The sequence below is a fragment of the Elephantulus edwardii genome, unplaced genomic scaffold (genome assembly GCF_000299155.1).
Source record: "Elephantulus edwardii isolate Elephantulus edwardi_28Jun2011 unplaced genomic scaffold, EleEdw1.0 scaffold00012, whole genome shotgun sequence".
NCBI classification, from domain to species: domain Eukaryota; kingdom Metazoa; phylum Chordata; class Mammalia; order Macroscelidea; family Macroscelididae; genus Elephantulus; species Elephantulus edwardii.
The window spans coordinates 19215367-19229197 of record NW_006399762.1 but is presented as its reverse complement, the minus strand read 5'-3'; the positions used below and the strand labels follow the sequence as shown (position 1 = coordinate 19229197).

Sequence of the window (13831 nt, the reverse complement as noted above, 5' to 3'; positions counted from 1 at the left end):
TATTTAAAAATATTTAAATATTTTTAAAGACAAAATGTTGCTTTAAGTAATATCTGGAGTCTTAAAAGCTGATCAATGACCATCTAAGATGCAACTATTTGAATCACCTTGTCAGAAACAAAGAAGAGTGAAAAAAATCAAAAGCTCAAGGAAACAGTTCAAAGGACTAATGAATGCACACCCATGTTTATTGCTATATTATTCACAGTAGCAAAGAGATGGAAGCAACCCAAGTGTCATCAGTAAATGATAAGATAGAAAACAAAGTGGAATATTGTGCAGCATTGAAAAGCAATGAACTCATAAAACAAGGGTTTCACACATGAGTGAGCTTGGAAGACAATCTGATGAGTGAAATATCTCAGTCAGAAAAGGACAAATAATGCATAACACCACTGTTATAAAATAGGACAGACATGGAGGGGTGGTGTGGGGGGGTATAGGAAAAGAGTGGATAGATAATAGTACTGCATTAGGAGTGTTTCTTTTACTTTTGAAAGAGAGAGGCGAACTGGGGGGGAGGACTGGGCGAGGAGAGAAGTGCAGCAATGAATGAATGGAAATCCAAAATCTCTAAATGCTCATTAAAATTAGATGATAGATAGATAGATAGATAGATGGATAGATAAATAAAGTTGACAACAAGAACTTTAAATTCAAGTAGGTCAGTGATAATATCAATATGCTCAACATATTTTTTCCTCAAATCATAATAAAAAGATTTTAAGAAGTAAAAAAAAAAAGAATATACGAGGGGAAAACTGAAAAAAAAAATGTATGAGTCTGATAGTCTGAAACAAGTGGTGCATTGCAAAGTGGATTGGGGAGGGTAGAAAATATGCATTAATGAGTGAATAAAAACGCAATCTTTCTGTAAACTTTTTGTTAAAATCACAATTTTAAAAAAGCATTTAAAAAACAATGACAAAGTACTAATGGACCAAGCAAATCACAGCCACTGCTATCCTGAGATCGGGGGAACTACCTCTGTACCACTGCCAACTCATCTGATTTGGATCACAATTGAGGAAAAGAAAAATGTGGAAGAAAATGCAAAATCATAAAGACCAGACTTAATACTCAAATAGAGACTGATGAAACTCCTGAGACTATGGCTTTGGCATGCCTCTACAGCCTGGAACTAAACCCACCTCGATGGATCAACTTTCAGCAAAATTGTGGAGTGCTGAGGTGAACAGTAGCACCAGAGAGGAACACACTCCTTAGAGCAGTCAACCACAGGAGATCAAAAAAGGCAGGAAGGGACAGAAAAGATGGATGAATGGAAATTAGAAAAGTAGCAAGAGTGCTGTTACATTGTGGGGAGTGCAGTCAGTGTCACGAAACAAAATATGTATGCATTTTTTAACAACTTTTTTGCTTTATAAACACTTACTCAAACCAAAATAAAAAGGTTTTTAAAAATAATCATTACATCTTTGGAAACCCTGTGGGTTTTCAAGCCTATTCTTTAGGGTCAGTATGAGTTGGAGTTGACCAGTTGGGCAGGTTTGGGTTTGCAACAGATTTTTTTCCTTGAGTTTCAACTAAAGTTAGTCATAGATCTCTGTTTGGAACAGAACATAGTGTTCTGTGATCTATCGTAACTGTAATGCAACAATTATTTCTTTTGATTTGGACATTGTGCTATTTGGCTTTAGGCTTTGCTTCAGGAGTCAAGTCATACTGATGGCATATATTAAGACATTTTACTTAGTATTGCTGAGCTTTATTTCATTATTCAGTTATACTACTCAATAAGCCTAGAAGGGAAAGTGAATTAGTCAGAAACAGATTTTCATTCGGGGAAAAGAGTGATTGTTGCAGAGAAAGAAGCATATAGCACTTTAAGCAGGGATCCTAAGGCAAGAACAAATGGCAGCTAGGAGGCTCAACTCATTTCATTGTTTTTGAGAAATTGGGATGGGAAAGTAGGAACTATAGATGGTTAAGGAATTAAAGATGTTAATTTGTTTTTACTGAAAATGTTCTATGCATGATCAGGTTGCTTGAATAACCTTGAATACTAAACCCTCTACTTTTTGTCAGTGTTCTTGTTTTAGCAATAAAAAGTATATATCTGTCTGTAAATACAAACCAGACACTGTCATTGAGTCTGTTCCCTCATAGCAATCCTCCATCAGGTTGCTGAGGCTGTTTATCTTTATGGGAGGGAAGTGCCCATCCTTCCACCTTGGAGTCCCTGGTGGGTTTCAACTACCCACCTCAGTTACCAACCTGGCATGTAACACATTCCACCAGTGGAGTAAATTTACTTCATCTTTTTATTCTCTAAGTGATGCCACATCCATACAGACACAACTCAACAAATATCTTGTCCCATTCAAATCTCAGAATTCTCCCATCCACCCAAAGAATGCTTGCTTTTCATGAATTCTGATATATTAGGACTCCTCCCTATAATTGTTGATCTCCTTTGAGGTTAAGTAGAGGAGAGTTCTCATCAATTTTGATAACTATAATATGAATCGTATTATGAGCAAAGGAGTCATATCTCTTGGCACTTTCAATCATGTATTGTGCCAAAAGGACAGATTTATCTTGAAGGAGGTGCAGCCACCGTGCTCCTTAGAGGCAAGGTTGCTGAACCTTCATCACATTTACTTTGGGCACCTTTTGAGGAAGAAACAGTCTTTAAAGAGAGATGTCAGGGTAGGAAAGGTAGGTGGTCACCAAAAGAGAGGAAGATCCTCAACAAGATGGATTGATGCTGTGACTACCACAGTGGACTTGAGCATGGCAGAGTTTGTGAGGATGGTGCAATATAGGGAAGGTTCGGATGAGTTGTTCATAGGGTGGAATTAACCTCTAGAGCACAACTCTTTACTCTGTAGACCTCTAGAGAGTTCCCTTGTGAATGGCGTTTGTGGGCTGGTGAGATGGAAGGAAGGAAGCACCTAATTTATAGAAAGATATGATCTCACCATCCAAAGATAACCATTCTTCATATATCCTTTCAGATTACCATTATTTTGTATATGTTGTTATTGTTTTTAGGTGCCATTGAGTCAAGTATGACCAATGTGAACAACAGATCTGAAGCTTGTCCTATCCTGTGCCATCTCACACTTCTTGACACATTAGAGCCCAGTGCAGCAGTCACTGTGTCAATCCACATGCCTGACAGTCTTTTTCTCGTTCTCTGACATTCTGCCTTTCTGAGCTTCACATCCTTCTCCAAGGAATACCTCCTCTTAGCAATCTGAAATATGTGAAATAACACTTCATCATCTTTGCCTCCAAAGAGCATTCTCACTGCACCCTCACCAAGATGTATTTGTTTGTTCTTTTGGCAGTCCATGAGATGTGCTGTGCTCTTCTCCAACGCTACAGCTCAAAGGCATCAATTCTTCTGTCTTCATTATTCATTTGTCCAGCTCTCAGATGCATATCAAGTGATCAGAAAGACCATGGTCTGAACCAGACTCACCTTAGTCCTCTAACTGACTTCATTACTCCTCAATAATTTGGAGAGGTCCCTAACTGCAGATTCCTAGTGCGGTGCATCTCTTGATTTCCTGACTGCTGGAACTAGGGTGTTAATTATGGGTCCAAGTAAGATGAAGTTGTTGACAGTTTCAGTCTCTTCTCCATCCATCATGATGTTGCTTATTAATCCAGTGGTATGGTTAACAAAATTGAGAACATTATTTAAAATATTAGTATTTTGCTGTGGTGGTTTTATACCATCGAGTCAGAACAGACCCATAGCTGACCCTCTAGTGGGTTTTCAGAGGCAGTCAATTGCACAGGAAGAGATTGCCTATCCTTCCCCCGCGGAGCAGCTGGTGGATTCAAACCACATGCCTTTGGGATTGCAGTGCACCTTCTTACCACTAGGCCACAAGGAGGGTGTGTTCTAGTGGCATAGTCATTAGAGAGTTTTGCTCCTAGCCCAAAGACAGGAGAAAGATGAGTCATTTCCTTCAACGTGATTCACAGCCTCAAACCTGATAGAGAGTTGGTTCATTAGTTGATTCCAATGCAACAGCAATGAGTTTGAGCTTGTTTGCTTTTTACTTTTAAAACTCAGACATTTTACAGAGTTGTTATTATTCTGTTCTGTTTTAGTAAATTTTGATCATTTATAGTAGAGAAATTAAAGTTGCTTTTGAAGAAATGTTTTGTTATGTTAATTCTGTTTGAATTCATTGTTATTTTTAATGTTAAATGTCTTTCTCTATTTTTCTTTCCAGATCCAAGTATTTTAGAACATGCTCAAGAGGTGAGCATCTAACTATAGAGGTAAGTAGAGGCACAGATTGGATTTGATTGAAATAACCTTCTAGAGGGCAGAAGGGACTTTTAAAAAACAAAGGAAAGATTTGACTTAAGTTTAATATAATTGGTGCTAGGGAGGAAGTAAAGAATTGGAGCACTGACTGAGGTGAAAGGTGGATAGAGAAAAGTTGTTTGTAGAAAATTAATTTTTAGTCTTATAATTGATATTTCTCACCTTCCCCTCTCCCCACCTTGTTTAAGAGGCTGTTATCAGTCATAGTATCTCGTTAAGGCAATGGTTCAGAGATAGATGAATGGCCTGTTCCAACAAGGATTCATAACAGAATCAAAGCAGCAACTCCGCTACTCCATCATCCGGTTAGTAAGTGGCTCTGAACATAATTCCTACTAGAACACAGTGAAAAGGGTAGTAATCACCCATTTTAGGGATGAGAAATCACATTTAGATGTAGAAATTTATTCTTTTCTGTTATTTGTTTTTGTTGTTGTGCATTGCCGAGTCAAAATCTACTCATAGTTGACCCTCCAGTGAGTTTTCAGAGGCAGTGAATCATACGGTAGGTGATTGGTCATCTTTCTCCCATGGAGCAGCTGGTGCATTTTACCCCCATAGCTTTGGGTTGCAGCTCCTTACCACCAGGCTGCTGGAGCTCCTTCAGTCTGTTGCAACAGTCTGTTAGCAGAATCTAAATTTTAGTCCAAAGCTACTTGACCTCAAAATTTAAACACTGTGTTTTTTAGTGTATTATATATCAAATAAGCAAAATATAAACCAGAGATTATTTATCTAAAAAATTTGACAAATATTTGCTCAAAAGCAAATTCAAGATAATATATTATTTTGAATAGCTTAAGACATCTGTGTAGGTCCTTATATTTTCTAAGAAAACCATTATCTTCCTCTAGATCTTTAAATAACAAAGCTATTATTCCTTCATGTGATTATTTCATATATATATATATATATAAACCAGGCTGCTCCTTGGAGGTAAGGATTCTGGGGCTTCATCTGACATACTTTGGACATGTTTTAAGGAGAGACAGGTCTTTAGAGAGGGACATCATGCTGGGTAGAGTAGAGGGACAGCACAGGAGGGGAAGACCCTCTATGAGGTGGATTGATTCAGTGACTGGGGTACTCGGGATGGGTGTGTCAGAGGCAATGAGATTGGCACAGGATAGAGCACAGTTTAGGGCTGTTGTACATAGGGTCGCTATGAGTCGCAGATGACTCGACGGCACATAACAACAACAACAACAATATATATATATATATATATATATATATATATATATATATATAATTAGCAATGTCATTTAATGGTAATATCTTTCATTACATCATTTAACATAATTCATCACATTACATTTCCTATTTCTAGAGAGTTATGCAGGAGTGGCTTTTGGAAAAGCTTGCCTCCAGAAGCTCTATGAACTTAGAGAAACAATGAAAGTTATGCATGTTCAGGACTTTTGTTCATAGGTTTGCTATGAGTCATCTGTAACGCTACAGAACTTAACAACAACAGTACATAAGAAGTTATGCTGTCAAATCAGAGGCAGGTGGTTTTAAGCTACTGTGGAATGTCCCCCTAGTGGGATTTACAGCGCCTGAAAACCTGCAAGACTGTCAGTCATGAGTTGCTTCTGACTCGGTGGTATCTAACAACAACAACAACAATATTCCTATTTCTAGCAAAACATTGGATGTTGAGGTAGTAGCAGACATCTAGTATTCATTGAATAAATAGTTACAAATGGATGTTGTTGCTATTATATTCTGTCAAGTCGATTTCTCTTTATTGCAATCCTGTGTGATAGAATAGAACTCTTTCATAGGAATTCTTAATACTGTAACCTTTAAGGAAGCTCATTGCCATGTTTTTTCTCCTGCAGAGCTGCTGGTAGGTTTGAACTCCCCATTTTGTACACACCTAAATGTTTAGCACCACCAAGGATACTTACGAATGATTGCCTTCGAGTCCAGCATGACTCGTAGCAACCCTATGAACAAAAGGCCTGAAGCCCCTCTATAAATATCAACATTTTATCAAAGTTCATAGAGTTTCCTGAGGCATGTTATTTAGGAAGTGGAGAAATCTTAAGTAATATCTTCCTCGTCCTATTTTCTTGAGCAGTTTCTCTTCCTATGGTGTAAGTTGTCCCTGGGTAGCTCACATGGCTTGTGCTCTGCTAATAATTAAAAGATTAGCAAGCCAAATCTATCCAGCAGCATTACAGAAGAAAATGCCTGCTGATGTCCTTCCATAACAGTTAGAGATGAAAAGGTCACCTTTTAATTGAATAATAGATTGATGCATAAGAGTATTGCTTGTGAGTACTGAGCTCCATTTAGTAAATTACCAAAAACCCACTGCCATCAAGTTAATCCCAACTCACAGTGACCCTGCATTTGGTTTCTTAAACTATAAATCTTTATGGAAGAAGACTGTCCATTTTTCTCCCTTCGGACACCTGGTTGATTTGAACTTCCGGCCTTTCTCTTAGCAGTCCAGTACTTAACACACTGTGCCAGTGGACTCTAAAAAATTATCTACCTGAGACCAAATTGTCAAAAATTACTCTAAAGCAGAGATGACAAGATAGGAAGGGGCCAGAGAAACTAAGAGTAATGAAAATCATACAGCGATAGCAGAATAAATAAATAAGAATGACAACATCTTATGGAAAACGTAGCCAGTAATCACTGAATTACTTTTGTAGAAACTGTTGAATGAGAAGCTAATTAGCTGTGTAAACTTTAAATTTAAATACAATGTAATACTAATAAAAAAACTTCAAGAACAGACTGCTATGGAACAGTTCTCTTCTTCAGCATGGAGAGTTGCCATGAGTCAGAATTGATGCACTGACAAGAGACAGCATGAAGTTAAGTACACAAAATTACCTCTTAGCTGGCTAGTTAATCCTATCAAATGTCCAGAACACAGAGAACTGAAAAGAATTGGTGAACAGAATAAACTAATGCCAGTTTTTATTTCCACTTTGTTTTATTATTTAAGAACTACCGGAGCAACCTTCACATTTGTATAGCATATTACCTTATTATATTAACTTTCTAAAACATATAAATTTGTCTTTCTGTTATGTCACAGTCATTAGAAAGTAATATTGCTGCTGCTGTTGTTAGGTGCCTCAGTCAATTCCAAATCCGCAGATTGGAGCCTTGCGCAATTCTGTGCCATGCTCACAATCTCAGTGGTGCAGTGTCTTGTGTTAGTCCATCTCACTTAAAGTTACTTTTCTTCTCTGATCCTCCACTTTTCCAACATGATGACATTTCCAAGAACTGTTTCCATCCTGGTAACATGTCCAAAGTATGGCATAAAGTCTTACTTAAAATTACTAATTAAGTAAGGAAGTCAAGGCCTATAGCCTTAAATATACAGCCCTGGAGAGGGATGTCATACTTGGGAGGGTGGAAGGACAGCCCAAGAGAGGAAGACTCTCAATGAGAAGGATTGATTCAGTGACTGGGGTAATGGGGATGGGTGTGTTAGAAACAATAAGCTTGGCACAGGATAGAGCAGGGTTCAGATCCGTTGTATATAGGGTCACTATAAGTTGCAGGTGACTCAGTGGCACATAACAACAGCCAAGGACAAAGTCTTAGCTATTAAGCTAAAAAACGTCATTGCCATTAAGTTGAAAGTGACTCATCGCTCACCCTCAGGTGGATTTTCAGAGCTAGTGGATTCGAACCAGGACAGAGGGGCCATTGTTGGGTTAGCAGCACAACTCCCTATGGACTACACCACCAGAGTTGTCCGTGGTGTGTATGTGTGTGTGTGTATATATATATATATATCTTGTACTTTTTGTCAACACTACAATTTAAAGACATCAATCTGTCCTCAGTCTACATTATTCATTATCCAATTTTTATGTATATTATGAAACAGTTGAAAATATCATGGCTTGAGTCAGGCATACCTTAGTCTTTAAACTGGCACTCTTGATCCTTAGCACTATAAAGTCCTTTTAAAGATGAGTTCCTTATCAAATATGTTATTATCAAACATTTTTCCTAGTCTGTTGTTATGTGTCATCCTGCTACTCAAAACAACCCTATGAATAATGGATCCGAACCCTCCCCTCACCTGTGCCATCATCATCTCTGATGTACTTGAGTCCATTTTAAAATTACGTGTCAACCCATCTTATTGAGAGTCTTCCTTTCTTTCACTAATCCTCCACCTTTCCAAACATGACGTTCTTTTCCAAAGATTGACCCCTCCTTGTAACATGTCCAAAGAATGTGAGATGAAGTTTTGCCGTCTTTACCTGCAAAGAGCACCATGGCCACACTTTCTGCAGGACATATTGCTTATTCTTTTGGCACTCTATGGGGTATACAGGACTATTGTTTTCCAACACCGCAGCTCAAAGGCGTAGATTCTTCTGTCATCCTTGATCATTGTCCCAACTTCCAGATGCATAGCAAGTAATGGAAAAGACAATGGGTTGTATCAGGCACACCTTAGTCTTTAAACTGACATCATTACTCTTTAGCACTTTCTAGCATTCTTTGACAGCAGAGTTCCTACACATCTTTTTACAACGCATCTTTTGATATCTTGACTGCTGGTACCAAGAGTGTTAATTATGTTCCAAGCAAGATGACAATTTCATTCGCTGATACTCATTGACAGTTTCAGTCTTTTCTCTATCATGATGTTGCCTGTTGGTCCAGTGGTGAAGAATTTTGGTTTTTTGATGTTGAAATTTAATCCATATTGAAGGATGTAGTCTTTGATCTTTTGAAACAAGAATTTTAAGTCCTTCTTACATTCAACAAGCAAGGTTGTGTCATTTGCATGTTGCAAGTTGTTGATGAGTCTTCCTCTGATCCTGATGCCATATTGTTCTCATAAAATCCAGCTTCTCAAATGCTTTGTTCAACATATAGATTGAATAAATGAGAAGAAAAGACATAGGTCTAACACTATTTTTTAAACCATGCAGTGTTTCATTGCTCTGTTCGGACAGCAGTCTCTTGGTCTAGGTATAAGTTTTCTTTTTCCAAGTTTATTATAGAGTCTCCTTTTACTTCTAAAAAGAAGTCTCATGATGCAAATAAGGATTTAATTTTTAGGAGATTCCAGTTATCTAAGTTTGTCCTCTTGATTGTGCTTATGTTTAGTAGTCTATTAATGCCATATATTAGAAGTTCTAAGTTTGTCCAGTTTTTCTTTTATGATATTTGTAATTTTAGGTTTTGCATGTAGGTCCTTAATCCAAATCCTTGTGTCCAATTTAAAATGGTCAAAACCAATCCATTTCAGCTAACTTAATACCTACAAAGGAAGCTCTGGTGGTCTAGTGGATAAAGAATTAACCTGCTGAGCCAAAGGCAGACAATTCAGATCTACGATCTGTCCCCAGGGAGAAAGATTGGCAGTCCTCTGTAGTATTAACAGCCTCTGCAAGCCTGCTGAAAGATCAGTTATGACCCAGTGGCAATGAGTGAGATTTAATCAGCGAGCTTGAGATATCAATCTTTGTGCATTTCATTTTATTTTCCACAACTTCCAATTTTCCTAGATTCATAATTTATACATTCTAGGTTCCAGTTATTAATGGATGCTTGCAGCTGTTTCTCCTCATTTTTAATCTTGCCTTATTAGCAAATGATGTTCCTTATTTGAATAAAAATTTTGCTCCATCCAAGTCACTAAGATAGACTCCACTTTGAGGAGACAGCTCTTCCCCACGCATATCTGGAGTGTTTTCCAACCCATGGCGCTTATCTTTAGCTCTATAACAGACACGTTCCACTGCTTTTCACAGTGTTTATGAGGACCTATTCATTCAGACATGGATAGCTATGCGTGGAGTCTGGAAGCTCTCCAGATTAATCTAGTATTCCACTGGTGCTGAAAGCCCTCACTTCTTATTAAGGGGGATGAAGGTATAATCAGATTGATTTGCTATTTAAGTGAGCAAGGTCTCCTTTTTTGAACACCAGATAATTTTGTTTCGTTCTGTTTTAAACAGAATGCCGAGTTGTTGGTAGTGCTATCCACTTGGCATACTGGTCTGTCAAAACACTGTTTTGTCCTGTAACATCCTCACAATCATTGCTGGGTTTGAACGCATTGTTGCTACCACTTTGTCAATCTAGCTCATTGAGTCTTCCTCTTTTTTTCTGACCCTCTACTGTACCAAGCACAATGTCCTTTTCCAAGGATTGGTAACTTCCTGTAACCTGTCTGTAAACTAGGCTCCAGTGTACGAGAAAGCCTTACCACGCCCATGTCTAAGGAACACGCTAATTTTGTTGCTGAGACACATTTGTTTGTTCTTCTGGCCATCCACAGTATAGTCAATATTTTTTGCCAGCTTCATAATTAGAAAACATGCATTCCTTGGTCATCTTTATCTCTTGTCAAGCTTTTAGATTGAATTCAGCCCAACTGCCCCTGACATCAGACCCAACCTATAGCTAACCTTTCTTTAAATTTTCAGGAGGCTGTAAATTGCACAGGAGATTGGCCATTTTTTTCCTTCATCACTGATGGTAGACTGGAACCATGAGAGGAGCTGCTTTATAGGTTAACAACACAACTCCTGACGGACTGCACCACTGAACTCATCACTCATACCTGTTGTTGTTAGGTGCCATCGAGTCACCTACAACTCATAACAACGCTATGAACAACAGGTCTGAATCCTGTACTATCTTTCCGATCTTCATATTCTCAAGCCCGTTGCTATAGTCACTGTCAATTCATCTAACTGAGGGGGATCTTCTTTTTCTCTGACTCTGAGCACAGTGTAATCCTTCCTGACAAGATGCCTAAACTATGTGAGACAGCTTCTTCTTCTCTTTCTCTCATCCTCTACCTTTCCAAACACCATGTCTTTTTCCGTAAACTGGCCCCTCCTGATGACATCGCCAAAGTATGTGAGACAATGTTTCACCATCCTTACCTCTAAGGAGCATCATGGTTACACTTCCTCCAAGACAGACTTGTTTGTTCTTTGGCCGTACATGGAATATTCAGATTGAAAATACCATGGGTCACATGTAATTCTCAAGATCACAGCTTTGCTTTTGAGCACTTGAAAAAGATCTTTTGCAGCACATTTCCCCGATACAATATATCATTTGATTTCGTGATTTATTACAGGCACAAGTAAACAAAATTATCAACAGCATCACTATCTTCACCATTTATTATAATGTTGTGTATTTAAGACATAAGTGTGAAACATTTAATTCAGTTGTTAAATTTATTTCATATTTATGTAGAAAATTACTGCAGTTTTAACTTTCATTTTTCATATAAAAATCTTACATAAAAATGGCCTTGACTCTGTTATGGAACTGTTCAATATATTGAATGAACTGATATATAAAGAGGCATTTGACTTAAGTACCTTATATACAAATATAAAAGTATAAATTTCTAAGTTAGAAAAGTAATTGTATTGTAAAAGATCCACCTTTGACAGATAACCTTCCTAACATTTATTTTCTTTCTCTGTTTTTCAGTTTGAGAATCTAGTAGAAAGTGATGAAGTAAGTATTAACGTAATATTGCAAAACCTGTATTTGTACTCATCCTTCATCTGTACTGTATAATTTTTTAAATTTAATTTTATTAATTTATATTAACAAACACATTCATCGTTTCCAACTTTGTAATATATATCAGAATTCTTTTATACACATAAATACACAGACACTGCTGCCAGTTAGATTCTGTTGTGATGATCTCTTGTTGAATTTCTGATGCTTTTTGTCTGTGGGAGCAGAATGTGTGTGCACTCTGGTACACAGGCATCCACCCACCCATAAAAAGTATATAATAAGGTTTTAAGCATTCTGAGAACTCAGGAAATTTCGGAAACTGATCATTTTTTGGCCTCTTGTAATTTTATAGGTAAAATAGCTCAACAGTAAACTCAATTTATTTTTTCATTTTAACTATGTTTAAGTGTCCAATTCAATGTGATAGTGTAATAGTTACACACACTGTGAATTAATTACTGAATTAACTGCACACTGTTAATGTAATTAATTCACAATGTGCATAACTATCACTATTATCTGTTTCTAAAGCTTCTTTATTATTTCAAGTGAAAACTCTACCCATAAAGATATTCCCCTGACCCTCACTTCTGATAATCACTGATCTAATATGGTCTCCGTGTATTTGCCTGTTCTACGTATTTCAGTTATGTGGAAACATACTGTCTGTCTTTTTGTATTTTATTTTTCTTAGCATACTATTTTCAAGGTCATCCAGGCTACAGGATATTGCATCTTTATTTCTTTCTCTAGTAATCCTCCACAGGATGTATAAAACACCTTTTTGGGTCCATTAATCTTTTGATAAGTACTTGTGTTCCACCTGTTATTCTAAATGATACTACAGTGAACACTGATATACATGTATCTGTTTAAGTTCTTGCTTTCAAGTCTTTTGAATATATAATTAAAAATGGAATTGCTGGGATATGTATTAGCTCTGTATTTAACTTTTTTATTAATGATTTTTTAATGTAACATACATATTTTTAACAGCATATTCTTTCCATTTAATTTTTCCCCAGGCATTCATTGTTGCATATTTTCCTCCCTGCCCACCCCTCCTCCGCAGTTCATTTTTCTTTTTGAAAAGAAAAATTCTTTCATTGTTACAGTACACTTTACTATGCATTTCTTTTTCTTTAATTGTGTCATGAAAATAATACCTAATCCTATATTCCTTTTAAGCAGTTTCTCTCCCTCATCCATTTCAATGCAGTATACATTATATATCCCCTCTTTTCAGTTTAACTTTTTTAATAATTGCCAAACTGTTTTCCAGAATGGTTGCAACATATTTGCATCAGCATGGTATGAAGGTCCCAAATTTTCTACATCTTTTCTGAAACTTACTGATTTTTGGTTTTGGTAGTAAGGATCTTATTTGGGGTGAAATGGTATCTCATTGTAATTTTTATTTACATTTAATTTTCCTAATGAATGATGGAATTTCATTCTTTTGGTGAGCTTACTAGATAATTATTTTTGGAGAATTCATCAGTTTTTTTAGTTGGATTTTTTTTGTTGTTGTTGAGTTGTAGGGATTCTTTATATTTTCTAGATAATAAATCTTTCTTAGATCTATGTTTTCCAAATAGTCTATTCTGTTCTTTTTCATTTTCTTAATAATATGCTTTGCTGGACAAATATTTTTACATTTTCATAGTGTCCAGTTTGTCTTGGTTTTTTATTATTATTGCCATTGCTCCTGGTATTTTACATAAGAATCTGTCCTTAAGATTTGTTCTTGTTTTATTGAAAGTTTAATGGTCATTATCCATTTTAAATTAATTTTTGTGTATGATGTGAGGTGATGGCCCAATTTTATTCTTTTGCCAAATGTCAGGAGTGAGTTGTTCCGGCAACATTTATTGAAGAGATTATTTTTTCTTCTTTGAATGGACTTAGTACCCTTATAAAAAATCTGTTAGCCTTAAATGTGTAAATTCATAACTAGACTCATAATTCTATTCCATTGATCTATTCTTATCGCAATACTACACTATTTTG

General features: G+C 36.6%; 1 protein-coding gene across 1 annotated transcript in view; it reads left to right on the top strand.

Annotated features, from left to right (window-relative positions):
* AP1AR (adaptor-related protein complex 1 associated regulatory protein) overlaps nt 1-13831 on the top strand; it is an 81519-nt gene that overhangs the window by 35472 nt on the left and 32216 nt on the right. The window contains exons 2-3 of the mRNA XM_006881147.1: nt 4218-4266; nt 11783-11809. Of these exons, the coding sequence (XP_006881209.1) occupies nt 4218-4266; nt 11783-11809 (76 nt within the window). The remainder of the gene's footprint in view (nt 1-4217; nt 4267-11782; nt 11810-13831) is intronic.